Consider the following 20,411-nt stretch of genomic DNA (forward strand, 5'->3'; position numbering starts at 1 on the left):
AGCCGAGGATTATGCTAGATTTTACATTCGAGAGTTGGTTAAACTACATGGTGTTCCGTTATCTATCATCTCGGACCGAAGTACTCAATTGGATTGTTGTTGACTGAATGACTAAGTCGGTGCATTTTCTTCCCATTAAGACGTCTTATTCAGCCGAGGATTATGCTAGATTTTACATTCAAGAGTTGGTTAAACTACATGGTGTTCCGTTATCTATCATCTTAGACCGAGGTACTCAATTTACTTCACAGTTTTGGAGGTCTTTCCAAAAGGGACTTGGTACTCAAGTTAAGCTTAGTAAAGCTTTTCACTCTCCGATTGATGGTCAAGCCGAGAGTACTATTCAGACATTGAAAGACACGTTGAGAGCTTGTGTGATTGACTTTAAAGGTAATTGGAATGATCACTTACCAGTGATTGAGTTTGTCTATAACAATAGTTACCATTCGAGTATTCAAATGGCTCCATTTGAGGCTTTATATGGTAGAAGGTATAGGTCTCCTATTGGTTGGTTTGAAGTGGGTGAAGTTGCCTTGATAAGATCTGAGTTGGTGCATAAAGCTATAGAGAAGGTTAGACTCATTAGAGAAAGATTAAAGACTGCCCAAAGTCGATAAAAGTCCTATTCAGATGTGACGTGAAAGGAACTTGAGTTTGAGGCTAATGATTGGGTTTATGTGAAAATCTCACTCATGAAGGGTGTGATGCCTTTTGGCAAGAAGGAGAAGCTTAGTCCTCGATACATAGGCCCATACCAGATTCTGAGGCGTTTTGGTAAAGTGGCATATTGGTTGGACTTGCCTTTGGAGTTGGCATTGGTGCATCCAGTGTTTTATGTTTCGTTATTGAAGAAGTGTAATGGTAATCCTAGCTCTATTGTGCCTTTGGACAGCATTGATGTGAAGGAAAGTTTATCATATAAGGAGGTCCCGGTTGAACTTCTAGACCGGTAAGTTCGAAGGATGAGAAATAAGGAAGTAGCTTCCGTTAAGGTGTTATGAAGGAACCAACAGGTTGAATGTGTTACATCATACATGGAAGGCCGAAGCCGATATGATGTCAGGATATCTTCATCTCTTTCCTTTGGTTCCAAGTTGAGGTATTAAGTTCCTTCATTATTCATTACTTCGAATTATGCGTTTCAGTCATTTCCATGTTTTCCAATGCATACATGTTCATGAAATGAGTTTTAAAGTCATGTTTTAGCTTGGGATTGAAATATTTCACGTTTTATGCATTTTGATGTATCATTGCATTCATGTGGGTTGATAGTCTCTTTTTGTACTTCATTCATGCTAGCTTGAGTCTCATTCGAGGACGAATGTTACCTGGAGGAGATATTGTAAGACCCCGAAAGTTGAAAAGTCAGAAAATAGAGTTGGAAATGAAAAATCTCAGAAATTTTGCACTAGTTGGATTTTCACGACGCCCATCATGGAAGTGGACTGGACAGTGTAAGGAAAGGAGGGAAGTTCACGAAGGGGTTCACGGGTCGTGGAAGGTTCCACGAACCATAGAACCCAATCGTGGAACCCCGCTCCTCAATTTTTCTTCAAGAGGTTTGTACGAGAAAGCCTTACGGCTTGTGGGAGAATTGACAGGTCGTAATGGGGTATGTGTAGGGAGAGCTCTGGGAACCAAGGAATGGTCCACTCCACGACAGGGTCTACGACCCGTAGAACAAAGAATGGGTTGTAGATGCGCCCGTAAAAGTCATCCCTCAGAACTCGGTAAGCACTTCAGGTTCACGAGCCTCTTCACGGGCCGTGAAGAGGATGATGATCTATGAAGCTTTCCATCAAAACCCTATTGCCCAGACACGTTTTCTCGATTTTCCACGAACCACTATACGATCTGTGTAAGTCTTTTCGGACCATATAAGTGGGCCATCCAGTGCCCTTTGTTAGTTTTTATGAGGGGCGTGTTGGACTTTTCCCATTATTTTAATTATATACTTAGACGTTTTTGAGGATTAATTCCTAGCCTATAACTAACTCCTCACCCTCCCAAAACCCTCACTCTTCCAAATCACAAGTTCAATTCTCTAAAGTTTCTCTCAATCCTCTCCAAGGCTAGAACTAGGGCAAATCTTCAAGCTTCCATTGAAAGAATTGATTCAAGCTTCCTAGTCCGATATGTGGGAATTCATCCATGGATCTTCCATCCATGGAGTCCCAAAGGTTTTTCAATTCTCTTTTTCATGAATTTCCTTTAAATTCTAGTTTTGATCAATTTGAATTGAGTCAACTCAATTATGCTCTTATTCAATTATAATGACCTATTAATGCATGATTTAACCTCAATTACATTATTCATGCATGATTTAACCTCAACTCTACAAGATTTTAATGATATTTTATGATGCATTGACCTTATGACATGTTTCCAAGTGTTATCAAGTTTTATTCATGTTTTCAAGATATTGGTCATGCATCACATGTTCTTATGATCGTGTCCGATTATTCTTGTTCATGCATGTTTCTCACATACTTAGTAAATTTCATGTATTAACGTATACTTTTTGCCTACATTGTATCATATTGTAGGGTATGACGATCATCACTCGCACCCCGCTCGTGGCTAGATATTGGAGTTAGTTTTCCTATTGTTGGTGAGTCCTCGTGTTTCGAGGACGCGACATTTATGATTTCATATGTTCTTTATGACTTTTATTCTTTATGTTGGTGAGCTTAGAGCTTTTCCTATCCCCCGTCTAGACTAGTAGAAACATGTTAGATTTTTCTATGTCTATGTTGTCATGTTCATTCGGAGTTTGAGTTTGATTTCTCCTTTATCGAGATATTCATGTTGAGACATAAATTCCGCTTTCATGTTTTTAATCTTTGTTTCTATTTACCTTATGTATGCTCATGAATGATATGCTAAGAGGATTAGTTGCGATCTCTCGGGATCCTAATCGTTGTGTTACATCTAGGGCTTAGCTTGGGTCATGACACTCAACCACTTGCTCCCTAAAATACCTATCAACTAAAAGGCCTACTCAATTCCTATTCCTTGCCTCTCATGAGTACCACAACTTCAACTCATCCACATACTGAGCCTTAGTCCCCACGCACTTGATTTCGGGACACAAGTTATACTAATCTTCCTCTTCCTAACGATCTTTACTAGCTCTATGGATTTCCCCGACAATGACCTTATGTTGCACGACCCTAATGTCAACTTAGACGCTCACTGAACCCACTTACTGCCTCTGACCCTCGCCTCCAACATGACCCTAGTCTGCCATCGTCAACCAAAGCTAATAAAGTTGAAGGAACTAAACAGGGAAGTCATATAAGCAATGAGGACTACAGGCAAGAATCAATATGATTATCAACAAGATGAGAGAGAAACAAGAAAGGGAAGAGGAGAAAGTGATTTCCTGCGTTGTACTACGATCGACATGCAAAACTAAGATATACAAATCAAACAAATTTTTGTTTGTAAATTTATCCCACATCTTTTAGAGAAGACCTGTGATACTGTTAGAACTATGCAAGCTCAAGAAAGAGATTTATGTTACGTCCTCCGGCAAGCTAAAGCGGGCACAAGAGCTTGGTTTGAAAGGTGACAACACCTACTCCTGCTACGACATTTGCATATTTAGATGCTACTACCGTACTATCAAGAGGATTGGCTGCCAAAGGTATTTATCCAGCAGTAGATTGCGCTTGGAAGATTTCTTTCTCAATCATGAATCCAAGCTTACTACTTGAATCACGAAAGGCGCTGGACAGATACGAGAGAAGAATTGGAAACCCCCTATTTGCCAATAGAAATGTTGGCTTACTTCCACACCGGATATATCGTATAACCCCTTTAGAGTATTGATGGACCATGATAGAACATTCATATTGCCTTGGGACTCTATCTTTATTCTCGTCCGATTAATCAGTTATTCAAAAGATCTATCAGACTATGGAGTAAATGATTTGATCAATGAATATTCGATTCTTTCTTCAATGTAGAATGGATTCACACCAATTCTTTGATTTTTTATAGAAAAACTACGGATTCGGGTAAATCAAAGGGCATATTTCTTATTATTATTATTTCTAGTTAGAAAAGGTAATTGTATGGGCCTTTGCTTCGAGAAAAATCGTATTAGCGCCTTTGCAGCGTGCCTTTCCTGTGCTTCAAGTTCTTGAAGTCATGCTTCAGGCTCGCTAGTAGAGATCTGAGAATAGGGGCATCTCAGGATAGCCTCAAACTCTATTTCTATTCTATTTCCAATTCCTTGTATCAAACTAGATATTCTTGTCACATGTGAAACCATTCAACGAAATAAAAGAATAAAGCGCATTATCTTCATTCCATTTCCAATTTAATGTGTTAAGCACAGTGAAATTTGCCAATCCTGTTCCTATGAGGAATCAATTTGATAAAAAATATACAGCCACGAGCTCTCTCTCTTTCTTATCCCGTCTAGCGCTTAGCCATGTGTGTGTAGAACGAAATGGTCTCACGAAGCCGGCCAATGGTAGCCTAAGAGCAAGTCAAAACTACGAGAAGGTTGCGAGAAGTTTTGTGAAGGTAAAGAGAGATTTTCAAATCAAACTTCAAGTTGGTATGCCGCGTGTTAAGAAGGCAGAGAACGCCCCAGGCTTCGCCCTAATTCCCATCTAAGGTTGAATAAGATTAGATTAGCCTCGCTAAATTCGTTCTCGGATGATTCATCGATGGAATTAGGCCTAGATGTATGAAAATTTCTTGTGATTCCAGTTCAATTGCTTGCAAGCGTAGTGATAGCATCCACGTTGGCATACTTCCACTAAAATTGACGGACTTCAATGGAAAATCAAGAATATGTTTATGAGGAATGAAGTGTCCAAATTCAAGCCTAAAAGGAAGAAGATTGGGCCACATGAAGCCCTAAAGTGACCCCACAAAGATGGACATTCAAAGTCAACGTTTCCTAGTTTAAAAGTTCCTTATTTGAAAACTTCCTAGTTTAAAGTTTCCTAGTTTAAACTCTCCTAGTTTAAAAGTTTACTAGTTTAAAGTTTCCTAGTTATTATTTCCATAAAAGTAGGAATTGAATCCCATTCTTTTTGGGATAGGTTTTCCCTATATATAGGGGTAGGTTTTATTATTTTAAAAAGACAACATGATGATTAATATTATTTGAGAGGTTTCTCTTATTTACACCTTTGTGTGTGGTGACTATGGATTTATCTTACAACCTTATAAGAACGATTCTGTAAAAGGTAAGATTAATTCTTAATTTGATATCTTTGATTCTTATTCATAAATTAAAGAAGATGATTAGTCTTATAATAATTGTTATCTCTAGTTTCTTCGAAATAGGGGTCAGATCACTTTTGATCTAAGTTCTTGAATTGACTCTATTAATATCACAATTAGTTTAATTCGCTAATTTTGAATATTAAGATCAATTAGAGGTCTTAGCACTCTATCTTGAAATTTGGGGATTTTATTCTTGAATTTCACACATCTTTCAATTTTTGTATTTAATCTTTATAATTTCGCTTCCACATTATTTTCTTGTCTATTCAAGCAACCCGATTCTTATCAAGTGGTATCAGAGCGGTTCTATCAAGGTTCCATTCTTGATAATCTTGTGAGTTTCAAAAGAAAAAGAAAAAAATTGTCTTTGATGTAGTAGCTTAACATTTAAGCTACATTGCATAAAAGTAAAAAAAATGAAAAAATGAAAATTATATTTTAAAAAAAAAAGAGGAGAAATTTTTTTTCAAGTTCTTGCAAATTAAGTTGTTTTTAGAAACTTTGAAGTTATTGTGTTTCTTGATTTCCTACATCAAGAAGGAAAATCAAGAATAGGGAAAATTTGAAGTTTTTGTTCTTGTTACACAAATTAGTCTTTTTCTTGTCTCATCAATCCCAATTCGTCTGAGTATTGATATATTCTTTTCTTTCTACATCTTACTTCTAAAAGGTTGTTACTAATAGGGTTTATATATAAATCCAGAGAATCCATCCAAAGGTTGTAATTTGAGTGGAAATAAAAGTCAAATTGAGAGATATTTGTTTCTTTGATTTTTGTTTTGAGATGTCTCAAACATGTAAGGAAATTGAAGATGGAACGAAAGCGACACCAATTTTGCTAAAGTATTGATCACACGATTGAAAAATATGAATTTCACCTTTGATGAAGTGAGGAGGAAAAATATTCTTCATACAAGGCATGGAATAAATGGTAATATTTGCTGTATGATTATTGATAGTGAAAGTGGTGCTAATGTGGTAAGTTCATACGTGGTAGAGAAGTTGAAACTTACATGCATCAAACACATTACTCCTTATAAGAGGCAATGGTTGAATGATTTTGATGAGCTTAAGGTGACTAAGCAATGCATGATTTCTTTCTCCACTGGGAGGTATTCTGATGATGTTCTTTATGATGTAATTCTAATGCAAGATTGTCATATCATGCTTAGACGTCCCTGGCAGTTTAGTAGGAATGCAATTCATGATAGGAGAAAGAATAAAGTTTCTCTTGAGCTAAACAATAGAAAATATATACTTGTACCTTTAACTCCATCCCAAGTTTATGAAGATCGGAAAAGTGCGATAGAAGCAATAAAAAAATTTGAGAGAGAAAAGAATGAGAAGAGTAAGGGAGTGCATGTTGATATCCCAAGAGAGGAAAAAAGAGAGGATTTGTTGTGTGAAAAGAATGGGATGCCAAGTGAGAAAAAAAGTGAGATTGAGAGAAAAGAAAAGAGATATGGTCATGAGCATAAACAGGAGAGGGATGATCGTGAAGTAGAGAGAGAAAAACAAAAGAGTTTGAGTGAGGTTATTTCTTATTCTAACTCTAACATTCATACTTTTTCCTCTAGTTGTTTTGACTCTCTTGTAGGTACTCATGGGAAAGTTTGCATTGAAAAATCATCATTGGATGAGCTTAATCTTAAGGTAGTCGATACTGCATGTCCCATTGAGCAAGTGTATGTTTATGAGAATGATAAAGATAAAGAGAATTATTTTGGGCATACCCAAGATAAGACTCATGGCAAAAAGTTCAACAACGTAATTGTGGATCTAACACCAATGAGCAAGGAAAAACGAGGTGATGTTATTCCGTTGCTAACTAAGACCAAGTACAGTATGTATAGTTGGTTTGATCACATTCTTGGTATTCCTAAAACACTTAAGGTCTTTTTGGAGGTAATGAATCACACTCTTAATTCTTATGTTGGTGACTTCGTTAATTTTAAGGATGATGATATTTTACTATATAATAAGTCACTGACTTCAAAGTTCAATAAGAGGAATTTGAGCTCTATTAAATTTGATGATTGTGAGCTTAAAAGGTGTTTGCTACTAGTTATAAGGAAATACATGACTACTCTGATACTCGTGATCAAATACTCTTTGATGAACCTATTCATGATTTCTTATTTAAGAATTCGAGCAAGTACTTAGAATTTAATGGATATTCTAACTTGAAAAATATAAGTTCTTCTAACCTTCTTGGAAACTCATGAGTTTATGTGAATAGTTTTTATGTGAAAGAATCTTTGGGAGGTAAACTTGAGGATGCTTGGCTATATCATAAAAGTGTCCAATTTAATGCAAATGTTGTATTGTGTTTGTCATACCCATTGAAGTACTTTATTGATAGAACTAAATTGAAGTTGCATGTATCAATGGTGATGACATCTAGACAAGAACTTTGTTGTGCTTATAAGTAGGAGAATTTTCTATTGGGATGATAATATCCACGTGCTTTATAAGGGTGTATTTATACATGCTAGGATTAATTGGGTTAAGTGGAGACATAGTCACTATCTTGTTTTGTTCCTACCATTATTGCTTTTGATTAATAGGTAATGTTTGTTAATGCATGTCTTCTTAATCTTGCGAGATTTAAATTCGAGGACGAATTGTTTTTAAGAAGAGGGGAATGATAGCATCCATGTTGGCATACTTCCACTAAAATTGACGGACTTCACTGGAAAATCAAGAATATGTTTATGACGAATGAAGTGTCCAAATTCCAGCCCAAAAGGAAGAAGATTGGGCCACATGAAGCCCCAAAGTGACCCCACAAAGATGGACATTCAAAGTCAACGTTTCCTAGTTTAAAAGTTCCTTATTTGAAAACTTCCTAGTTTAAAGTTTCCTAGTTTAAACTTTCTTAGTTTAAAAGTTTCCTAATTTAAAGTTTCCTAGTTATTATTTCAATAAGAGTAGGAATTGAATCCCATTCTATTTGGGATTGGTTTTCCTTATATATAAGGGTAGGTTTTATTATTTTAAAAAGACAACATGATGATTAATATTATTTGATAGGTTTCTCTTATTTACACCTTTGTGTGTGGTGACTATGGATTTATCTTACAATCTTATAAGAACGATTCTTTAAGAGGTAAGATTAATTCTTAATTTGATATCTTTGGTTCTTATTCGTAAATTAAAGAAGGTGATTAGTCTTATAATAATTGTTGTCTCTAGTTTCTTCGAAATAGGGGTCTAGATCACTTTTGATCTAAGTTCTTGAATTGATTCTATTAATATCACAATTAGATTCGCTAATTTTGAATATTAAGATCAATTAGTGTTCTTAGCAGTTTACCTTGAAATTTGGGGATTTTATTCTCGAATTTCACATATCTTTCAATTTCTGTATTTAATCTTTATAATTTCGCTTCCGCATTATTTTCTTGTTTATTCAGGCAACCCGATTCTTATCACGTAGATATACAAATCAAACAAATTTACATTTGTAAATTTGTCCCACATGTTTTACAGAAGACCTGTGATACTGTTAGAACTATGATTTTAAACTACAATAACTTTATTTTATTGCTTTAGTTTTTTGAATAAATACTAGTTAATAGTTAGTTAGCTAGGTTTTTTCTATTTATTAGTAATTAGTTTATTAAGATATATTTTGCAGAGATATTCTAAGCTAGTTTATCATTATCTTTTTACTGCTTTTGTTCTTATAGATGTAGAGTTCAACAAAGTAAAATAAAACAATTTTCATTGACCTCATTGCAGTATTTTTCTCTAATTATTCTTACTATTATTTTTCAATTTCATTGCTAAAAACCCAACAGATACTTACAGATTTTGGTCAAGTAATGGGATCAGAAAGAAAGCAAACACTTCAAATTATGTAAAACTTAAAAAAATAATATTTACTAGATTAGCTTGGACGACAAGACAGAAAATTGAGTAATAAACTGCTAAAACCTCTGACTCAGATTGCCCAAATGAAGTGGCCCGGAAACAATCAACATCCGGCCGCTGAGCGCCTTGAAAATGCCCAACATCCCATTCATAACCTTCCAGAAAATCAAACTAAGAATATATTAGCAGAAAAGGCAATTGAAATATTCAATTATGAAAAATGAAATAGCAAGCAAAATCTGGCATTTACAGAGAGTATAATAAGATGTTTCACCTTAAGCGGCTTTCTGGTTTAAAGGCAAGACAGGAAATGTATACTTGGTCGAGAAACAGTTCCAACTCTAGGATTGACAGGTTCTTGTGTTCTTCTGAGTGGAACGATCTATTTGGTGCAATCAAACAATCCAAGCTCCATGTATCATCTGGATTACTGTCCACTAATCCTGGAGTGCGGCCGTTCGTCTAGAAAGGCCACTTATTTAATTTGGAAGTACATCGTTGGAGCACCTGACTTTGAGGAATTGGACAGAAATCGGTGGACAACTTTCAGTATTTTGGGAAGTCCGCATTTATTTTTGCTAAGAAACTTAAGATTAAAGAATGGAACAAGTCCTGTATTGGCCATTTGGAGAATAGGAAAACTTCTATCTTGAAATAAGATCTTGGAATTGGATCAAGAAGCTGATGAAACACTACTCGATGATCTCTTTCTCTACAAAGCAAAACTAACTTGAGGAACTTCAAAAAAAATTCAAAATGGAAGAAATTTCCTGGAGATAGAAGTCCAGGTGTCTTTGGTTGAAGCAAGGGGATAACAACATTGCTTTCTATCACAATATGGCAAATTCCAGGAGATTCAATCATAGAGACAAGCTGGGAGTTGGGGGGGTCGTTTCTGAAAATGAAGATGCCATGGAAATGAGATTCTTAGTTTTTATGAAGCTGTTATACAGAGAGAGAATGAGACTTGGAGATCACCTTGGAAATATGTGACTACTAGAATTTCCAGAGAGGACAAAGGACTGCTTCAACAGCCCTTACAGAAAGAGGAGATCATGGCGTTATCAGAAGTTGTGAAAGTCACAAAACACTGTGACTGGTGGTTCCTCAATAGGATTCTTCAAAAAGTGAAGGCCGAATCTAAAAGTTGATTTGTTGAATGCTATTAATCACCTTCACAACTATGAAGATCAGTGCAAAGGAACTCGAAGGTTAACCTATCAGTTTAATAGGCATTTTCTCTAAAATACTCTTGAAAGCATTTGGCAGATAAACTTAAAAGTGTGGTGCCCAATCTTGCCAACTCTCAAATGGAATTTCTCAATGTTGCCTTGATTGCTAATGAATGCTAGGAGTCAAGAATGAAGTTAGGGAAGTCAAAAAAATTCGCAAATTGGACGTTGAAAAATCTCTCGCTCATGTAAATTGAGAATTTCTTTTGAATATCTTGAGTCAGCTGGACTTCAGCTGCAAATGGATTAATCATATGAGAATTTGCTTATCCACTGAAAAATTCCGGTTTTCATTAATGGAACTCACAAGGATTCTTTTCCTCACAAAGAGGCCTCAATGAGAGCCTCTTTCTCTCTTTCTTTTTATTCGAGTCATGGAGGGACTACGCAAAATGATATATAGTGCAGCTCAGGCAAACTAGATCTCTGGTTTTCATGCAGATTGTAGAGGTACATGGGATCTCAAAATTTTCTCATATTTTATACGTTGATGGTACTTTGTTGATGTGTGATGTTAGGCCAAAAACACATATTTTAGCCATTATTTACCTCAAATTTTAGTACTTTTAATCGTCCTTGGAGTATTGATTATATTATTGTATGCCTAATATTATATTTTTACTGTGTAGGTATAAAGCGGTGCGAAGATGAACAGATTTGGAGGGAAATTGGATAAAATGTGGATGAAAAAGAATGAAAAGGAGGAAGAGACATGTTGGGCATATAATTATTGTCCTTGTACCCCAATGTGAAGGCAACTAAATGAATTGCAATGCAATTACTGGCAGCAAACAATGTGATCAACAAAGTGACCAGCAAAGTGCAATTTAGCACACTTCTTCGCAGTGTAAAGATGACTGCGAGAAAATAGTTTGCCTTACACTGTGCGACGCGAGGCCAAACTCTAGGACCCAAATAATTACCAACTCATTTTGGCCTCAGTTAACTTCGTCTGGGAATTTTCCTATACCTATAAATAGTCCTTAAAAACGTGCTGGAAGACAACTTTCAACCTAGGAAGAGAACATTTAACCCGGGAAGAGCTAGCCATATTTTCAACCTGGGATTATTTGATACTGCCCAGGAAAATGACACTTTAGATTTAGAAGTATGGATGGATTACCATAGATGTGTTGAGAAGATGGTCCCTAGTGTAGCAACACAAGATATACTAGTCGCTGAGCTTTCTAAGAACAAAAATGCAAATGGGATGTTTGGTTGTGGTCAGGCTATAAGAGCCAGAGACACAAGGTCACCGGGTAAGTGAATTATTTTAGTTATCTTTATAGTTTTACTTAAATTATTTGACTTATTTATACTTATTAACCTTTAAATTTATTCTTCTATAGTTGAATGGTGGTTGTCATTTAGTAGTCAAACTCCAACCTTGCAAAAGTTGTCATGGAAGTATTAAGTCTAACTTGTAGCTCATTCAGATGTGAGCAAAATTGGAGTGTGTTTGAACATGTGAGAAGAAGATATATTATATCCTAATTTGTATATTATATTATTAGTAGCATCTATTGATTATCTCTACACCTTGTGTGTAGATTCATTCCAAAAAGAGGGATAGGCTTGTGTTATCATGTCTCAATGATCTAGTGTACATTAAGTACAATAGAACATTGAAACAATGTTATGATGCTCGTGTTACCATTGATGCAATTTCATTGTTTAATATTGAGAAGGCAAATGAATGGTTAGTCAGATGCCCCAAAGATCATGAAATTGAACCAATATATGAGGGAGGTGATCTTGATTGGGGTACTGTTGCTACGACAGTTGGAGGAGACGAAAATATCTATGGTGTAAGGGGAAGTTCTTCAAGTTCAAGGTCACTTGACAAAGGAAAAGCAGTACATACTACAAGCTCAAGTCAGACTCGGACCCTAATTGATGAAGAAGATGAGGAGCTATATAATGAAATGGATCTTGGACTTCAAGAATTTGAAAATATTAAAGAAGAACAGACTTTTAGAGTTTTAGTATTGCTTCTCTTATGAATTATTGAGCCGAGGGTCTTTCAGAAACAACCTCTCTACCTCCATGAGGTAGTGGTAAGGTCTGCGTACATTCTACTCTCCCCATACCCCACTTCAGAGATTTCATTGGGTATGTTGTTGTTGTTGTTCTCTTATGAGTTATTGAGTCATTCAAGTTCTAGACTTTTAGTATTTCCTATCTACTTTTAGTTTTGAACTGAAATATTTGCTAATATTTTGTTGCTATTGAGATTTTTGTTATTTATATATGCAATTAATATTTTAAAGGTTGAGTAAAGGTTGGGAGCGCCGGATTTAGTAAAGGTTGAGTCTTTATCATACCTTCCCTAATTAATCACTCTTATCGTTGCACAGCTTTATATGTTGTATCTGTTGCATACCTCGTATGTTGTATTTGATGCATATATCACTATGCCTCATCTGTACATATTTGCTTGTCATCAAAGAGGTTAAGGGTGTTGTGCGTAGGATGCACTAGGGATGAGTGAACGGACCTTACGAGATTCTTGGGGAATTTTGAAAGAGCGCGAGTTCGGTAAGTTTGGAGTGGCTAACTAGGTTATTTAATGTCATCTTTAAGACGGCAACGATGCCCGAAGAATGGAGGTCGAGCGTAATGATCCCTCTATACAAAAACAAGGGGGATATCCAAAACTGCAACAAGTATAGAGGTATCAAGTTTCTAAGCCATACTATGAAAGTGTGGGAAAGAGTGGTGGAGATAAGGGTTAGGAAAAGCGTGTCTATTTCAGACAACCAGTTCGGATTTATGCCGGGACGCTCAACTACAGAAGCCATCTATCTTATGAGGAGACTGGTGGAGCAATAAAGGGAGAGGTAGAGGGACTTGCATATGGTATTCATCGATCTAGAAAAGGCATACGAGAAAGTTTCACGAGAGATACTATGGAGATGTTTGGAGGCTAAAGGTGTACCTGTGGCGTACATTAGGGTGATCAAGGACATGTATGAGGGTGCCAAAACCAGGGTCCAGGGTAAGGACAGTAGGAGGGGATTCAGAGCACTTTCCAGTTGTGATGGGGTTGCATCAAGGATCATCTCTTAGTCCGTTTTTATTTTCCTTGGTGATGGATGGATTGACGCGACAAATTCAAGGTGAGGTGCCATGGTGTATGCTTTTCGCGGACGACATAGTCCTGATCGATGAGACTCGTAGCGGAGTTAACGTTAAGCTGGAGGATTGGAGACATACCTTGGAGTCTAAAGGGTTTAAGCTGAGTAGGACCAAGACAGAGTACTTAGAGGACAAGTTCAGTGAGACACCTCAAGAGGTTGGCGCGGAAGTTAGGTTTGGTGACCAGGCCATTCAAAAGAAAAGTAGTTTCAAGTACCTTGGGTCTATCATGCAAGGCAGCGAGGAGATTGACGATGATATCACACATCGTATTGGGCCAGGGTGGATGAAATGGAGGCTCGCTTCCGGTGTGCTATGTGACAAGAAGGTGCCACCACAACTTAAGGGCAAGTTCTACAAAGTGGTGGTTAGACCGGCTATGTTATATGGGGCGGAGTGTTGGCCAGTTAAGGTCTCTCACATTCAAAATATGAAAGTAGCCGAGATGAGAATGTTGAGATGGATGTGTGGGCATACCAGGAGCGACAGGATTAGAAATGAGGCTATTCGGGACAAGGTAGGAGTGGCCTTGGTGGAAGACAAGATGCGGAAAATGCGACTGACATGATTTGGGCATGTGAAGAGGAGAGACACAGATGCCCCAGTACGGAGGTGTGAGAGTTGGCCATTGGATGGTTTCAGAAGAGGTAGGGGTAGGCTGAAGAAATATTGGGGAGAAGTGATTAGATAGGACATGGCACAGTTACAGCTTACCGAGGACATGACCTTAGATAGGAGGGTGGGGAGGACCCATATTAGGGTAGAAGGCTAGTACATAGTCTCGTTATTCTTCCGTATTAGTAGGCGCATTAACGCACTATAATTTCTTGTGCTCTGACTTCTGTTATTATCTCTCTATTACTTTTTGTACTTTGATTACTCTATTTTATCTGTGTCGATTTCGTTATTTGCTTTCTCATATCGCTTTGAACTTCTTAGCCTTATCTGACTTCTTTTTATGCTTCTAATGAGCCGAGGGTCTCTCAGAAACAGCCGTCCTACCTTGGTAGGACTAAGGTCTGCGTACACTTTACCCTTCCCAGACCCCACGTTGTGGGATTTCACCGGGCTGTTGTTGTTGTTGTTGTATTATGTTGCCTTCTGTTGAGTTTATCTATCTATTGACTGCACACATTATAATGGGTATTTTGAAGCAACCCTCACCACTACCTTATTGAAGTTGGTTGATGATACTTATGAGTACGCGTGGTTTACTGTACTCATACTACATTTATTGCACGTTTTGTGCAGGTGTTGATCCTTGTGCTAGCGAAGAGTGTGGTCAGCAGTAGAAGCAGATTTGGAGATTTCATAATGAGATGTTTGGTTAATTCGCAGCACCCAAGTACTCCTTCCTATCTCATTTACTATTGTTCTATTTCAATTCAGACAATGTATTTACTTTGAGACTTATGTATTTATTCTTTTTTTATGACTGTGGCGTCCGAGCCAGCTTTTCCGCACCTTGACTAATTCCACGGGATACCTGCCACCTCCCACTAGCATCAGGTGTCGGGTAACTCTGTCCACCAAGGCTAGAACAGATGAAAAGAATCACCTAGTGTTTTTGTTTCCACTGGAATTAGAAGCTCTTGATTATTTATATGCTTTTTCTGCAGTGTGAAAATTATGATTTCATTTATGACTTAAAGACTATCGTTTTTGTTAAACAAAATAGACACTGGGTCTAACTCAACCCCAAAAGCTAGCTCATGAGGGAAAGATTGTCTAAGACAATATAAAGAGTCCAACTGCACCTTATCCCACAGATGTGGGACTCCAATCCCCGCAAATCCAGAACTGGACATCTAGAGCATGGACAATATAAGACGGGAGGTCCATACAATAAATTGGGATTGGCCTGGCTATAGTACCATGTTAAAGAAAGGACAATTTTGAAAGCTTATTATTGTTTCTTAAAAGTGGAATTGGTTTATGTATGCAATTGGTTCGCCTACGGGGTTGGGCGGTAGGTATCATCGTGGCTTAGGTAAATTGGTTCGTGACAATCCGTCTACAATTTTCGCCATCTGTAATTTTTGTTCTTTCCTCTTTTTTCAGATGAGGTGAAGTTTTTTCTAATTATTTCCTCTTTTAGATGATTAGTATAGTAGCACACACTTATTTCCAAAAAATCTTATGGTGACACCGCGGCTGTCTTGGGTGACAACTCTAGGGACAGGACATCTATTTCCAGTGACTATTTGGACCGCATCACACCTCTTTTCCTCTTTTCGGGGACTCTTATGACAACATAACACAGCTACCAGTGACCATGTTGACAACATAGCCTCTTTACAACCACTATTCCTACCATTATTTTGACAGCAACTTTTTATGATAAGAATCTGGTGACTTTCCTACAAGTTATACCAACTATTAATTTATCTATGTTTTCTAATAACAGAACTTAGGATGGTTTTCCCACATTGCATCTGAGGAGACACGTCTGATGTAAAGTTAGTACATTAGGATGTTAGAATTAAATGTTACAATAAATTAGTTCCTCATTGGTTAATTATAAGAAGTTGCTTGAGTCTCGCACCTATTTATAGGTGTGCTGTGCATTCCATGTCCTTCAAACATCTCTCCTCTTCTCTTATCTCAAACGGTCCCCTTCTCACCAGAAGAATATCCCTCACCAATGGGATAAAACAATCCCATGGGGGAGGGTGGGCGTACTTGTAATTTTACCAGAAAAACAGATTTATTTACTTTCAGCAGGGTGAAACATTGAACGAGCAGCATCAAGAGTTGGCCACATTGCTTAATCAGGCCAACCCCATAAATAAGACCAGAAATGTACCAAGAAACTAAAAGAAGGATACTTACCGTTTCTCACGTCAAGAAGTACACAACTGGGATTGAAATTTTCATGTGATGAATTATTGGTGTTATTTACAGCTTCCAATCTCTTCCTCCATTCAGATGGTGCCAAAGGAGCTGCTCTCATTGATGGATCAAGCAAAGGAAGGTGAGAAATCCCTCCTTCCAACTGTTGACCAAATGTTAAAATATCATTCTAAGCTTTAAAAGCGAGAGAAAAAAATATTCATTAGGTATATATGCCGGTTCTCTATAAGTGGATAAACTTTCTTCAACTCCCACGATATAGTGAAAAGCCCATCAAACCTCATCAAACCACTAATTAAAAGATGCTAAGACATGCGGCCAGTGTTTTGGGAAGTGAGATGTGGAAAAAAGCGACGAGGGCTCACTTCAACGAAGCGAGAAGCATGAAGTGAAGAGCACACTTTTTTCAAATAAAGTGCTATTTAGTACAAAAACAAAAAATATTAAATCTGCATAGATAAATAACCAAGAACTCAATAGAAATAACATGTTAAGCAAATCTTTCAATTCTTAGATTAAAAAGTAAATACTAGACACTAGAAATAGAAAGTCAATAATCCTCATCAGTGATAACAGAGACAGATTTCACAGAACAGCAACAAAATAAAAAAAAGGGGGGGGAGGGGGGGGGGAGGGCGGGACAAAACAACGAAAACAGAGACAAATCACAGAGTATTGCAGAGCATTAGCAGAGTAGATGATATTGCAAATCAGAAAAAATGAACAGAGCATAGAGAAAGATATAAAATCAGAAAGAAAAAAAACCAGAGTAACGCGACCTACAACAAATTGAAAAAAGAAAATTTCATCAGGGTTTCAGCAGAGAAACAGAAAATGAAGAAGAGAAGAAGAGAAGCAGAGAAGAAGAAGAAGAAGAAGAAGAAGAAGAAGAAGAAGAAGAACCATACCTTGAGTCACACAATGGAGGGAAATGTTTGGAAAACTTACCGTAAGTAGTTTTACAGAATTTAAAAAAAAACAAAAAAAAAACCCTACTTAATGTTTTTCTCGCTTAAGTGAGCTTTTTCTCGCTTTAAATAAAAGCACTCTTCTCGCTTCAGTCCTAGAAGCGCAAGCTTCTTCACCATCGCATCGCGGCATTAAAGCGACAAGCTGTCGCTTCACGCTTAAAGCGAGTGCTTCGTCACTTTTAACAACACTCACATGCCCTCAACCCCAACTATTTTCCTTTCAATGTGTACCTTTGCTAACCTTCAAGTTTCATTTAACATCTAAGATTCTCCAAAAATTAAGATGTGGTAATACTAATTGCTCATGCAAAATACTAATTGCTCGTGCAAACCTCATTGAGACCAATCTGAATATATATTGTGTCCAATATCTATCTCCTCTACGGTCAATCTTAAATTGAAATACTCTGCCGAGCTTACCTCCTACATGATCATCCTTAAAGTGGGTTATTCCGCTGATGTTCTTCAAGTTTGTACTGATCACTTGAGAAAACAACATCGTTCAGATATACTACAAAGTTCATCACTTCATTTTGCTCGTTTTAAAAAAAATTGTTTCCTTTAGCTGGAGTAAGGATATAAAATCGTATGAATTTTATTAACCAAAAGATGTTGCTAAAATTTCCAAGAACATAATTACATTCATGAATACGCCCTGAGGACTCATTTAAATCCAGAAAACCAATAAAAAATCCAACTAATGTTGCACATTTGACCAAGGTTTGAAATATCTATAACTAATGAAGAACTCAAAGGAACATCAAACTAGGAGACTTTTGAGGCTACATGCTTCCTAGTGTAAATTTATTTATTGTTTTAATAAGGTAACATTTTGTATGTATTAAGCACAAAACAGTACATGAGTAGTACTGAAACCTTATTTACAAGTGACCAAAAGCAAGCAAAAATCTACCTTCCTCACAAGAACCTAATGTATCAAGGATAGATATTTATCTTCGATTTTATTTTTTATTTTTTGAGGATGGTAAACTTATCTTCAGGGTAGATTTGGTTGCACCAAAAACAGAAAAGTATAATACAGTTAAGTTTGATCTGATCTATTGTATTGCTTTTGTTTTCAAAACAGCTAGAATTCATTTCTCTCCAAATTGTCCACCAAATGCATGCAGGGACCATCCTTCATCTGTCTCTATCATCTGCTCCAGCTCCAGCTACTTCCCAACTAAAGAGAGCTTCAGTAATCTTTCTAGGCAATGTCCATGCTATGCCTGTGAGATTAATGAAGATCTTCCATAACTGATCAGTTACATTACAGTGCAAAAATAGATGTCCAACTGTCTCCACCTCCTGTTGACATAAAAAGCATCTTGAGCAGAGAGTCCACTTCCTCTTGATTAAATTTTCATGTGTGAGCACAACTTCCTATGCCAGTAACCATGTGAAGCTTGCACCTTATGTGGTATTTTGGAAGCATGCCACCTTATATGGTATTTTGGTCTTCCAAATATGTTTCCAGGGCCAATTGATGAGTTGAGGTAGAGGTTGATTCATCATTTTGTAAGCTGCATTAACACTGAATTTTCCACTGCTATGTCCCTGCCATTTCAGAGTATCATTTCCATCTTAAAATCCTGTAAAATTTTCCATCTGCTTGAAAAACTCAATCATTCTATTCATCTCCAAATCATTCAGGTCTTTTCCCAGTATCAGTTCCCAACATTGAGAAGACCACATTTCAGCTATAGATCTCTGCTGATGCTGAGAAGGGAGGAGACTGCATTTCAGTTATAGATCTCTGTTGTTGTTGAGCTAGAACAAATATATCAGAAAATAAATCCTTCGAAGCTTCATTCCCCAGCCAAATATCACTCCAGAATGATGTCCTGCAACCATTTTGTACTCTTATGGAGACTTGATTCGGAAGAGCAGGCCATAACCTGATAGATCTCCAAGAGTAACACCATAAACTGAATTAACTTGTTTTGTCATCCAGTTGTCTTTTACTTCATATTTAGATTTGATCACCTTGCTCCATAAGCTCTGAGGGTCTTGACAGTACCTACATGACCACTTCTAGTTGAGTGCTTTACTGTATTCTTCAAGTTTCTAATTCCCAATCCACCTTCAGCCTTGTCGAGAATTACCTATTTCCACTTTATCAGATGGTACACCTTTTTTTCTTTATTGCGTTGCCACATAAATTTCCCTCTTAAGTTGTCCAGCCTTTGAATGACTCCCATAGGAGTGGGAAAAAGGGACATCATATAGGTTGGAAAAAAATCTGTTATTGAATTTATCAGAGTGAGCCTGCCTCACGGACAAGTATTTACACTTCCATCTTGAAAGTTTTTTCTTACATTTATCCAATACATTGTTCCAGATTCCTACAGATTTTGATTTGGCCCCTAATGGCATGCCAAGATAAGAAGCAGGCAGGGCCTCCACTTCTCCCCCTGGATCATTGCCAAGGCCTCCATATTTGTAACTACATTAATTGGAAAAATATGGCTCTTTTTCCATTTAATATGTAGCCCAGAGATACCTTCAAAAAGAACTAAAATAATTCTCAAAATTCTCAGTTTCTCCACCACTGCATCACAGACGATCAAGGGGTCATCAGCATATTGGAGATGTGTAATCTCCTGACGGTTTTGTCCATTCATGGCAACCTCAACACCACTAACTCACCCATTGAGTTAAGCATTTTTAACCATATTTTTAAAACCTTCCATGACAATTATGAAGAAAAAAAAAGGAGACAAAGGGTCACCCTGCCTGAGAACTCTTTGAGAGGGAAAGAAATCTTCTGGGGAACCATTAATGATTACTGAGAATCTGATAGTAGACATACACAATTTCACCCATTTCACTCCAAATACCATTTGTTGTACCATGCTTAAGAAGTTCCAATTCACATGGTCATATGCTTTTTCAATATTTAGCTTGCAAAGAATACCAGGTTTTTTCTGTTTCTGTCTTGAATCCACTGCTTTATTGGTTATCAGTATGGCATCCATTAATTGCCTTCCTTTTATGAATCCCTCATTTCTTTTGTACCATTCTTCTTAGGGACAAAATCAATGTAGGTTGCATTGAGACTCCTCTCAAAGAAAGCATGAGAGTGGAAGTG

General features: G+C 37.0%; 1 protein-coding gene across 3 annotated transcripts in view; it reads right to left on the reverse strand.

Annotated features, from left to right (window-relative positions):
• Window positions 1-20,411, reverse strand: part of LOC129870182 (rhodanese-like domain-containing protein 8, chloroplastic) — a 52,759-nt gene that overhangs the window by 23,646 nt on the left and 8,702 nt on the right. For all 3 annotated transcript variants that reach the window (XM_055944839.1, XM_055944838.1, XM_055944837.1), the window contains exons 4-5: window positions 16,329-16,491; window positions 9,190-9,281 (exon numbers count right to left, since the gene is read on the reverse strand). In XM_055944839.1, coding sequence (XP_055800814.1) covers window positions 9,190-9,281; window positions 16,329-16,491 — 255 coding nt within the window. The remainder of the gene's footprint in view (window positions 1-9,189; window positions 9,282-16,328; window positions 16,492-20,411) is intronic.

The sequence above is a fragment of the Solanum dulcamara genome, chromosome 10 (assembly GCF_947179165.1).
Source record: "Solanum dulcamara chromosome 10, daSolDulc1.2, whole genome shotgun sequence".
Taxonomy (NCBI): Eukaryota; Viridiplantae; Streptophyta; class Magnoliopsida; order Solanales; family Solanaceae; genus Solanum; species Solanum dulcamara.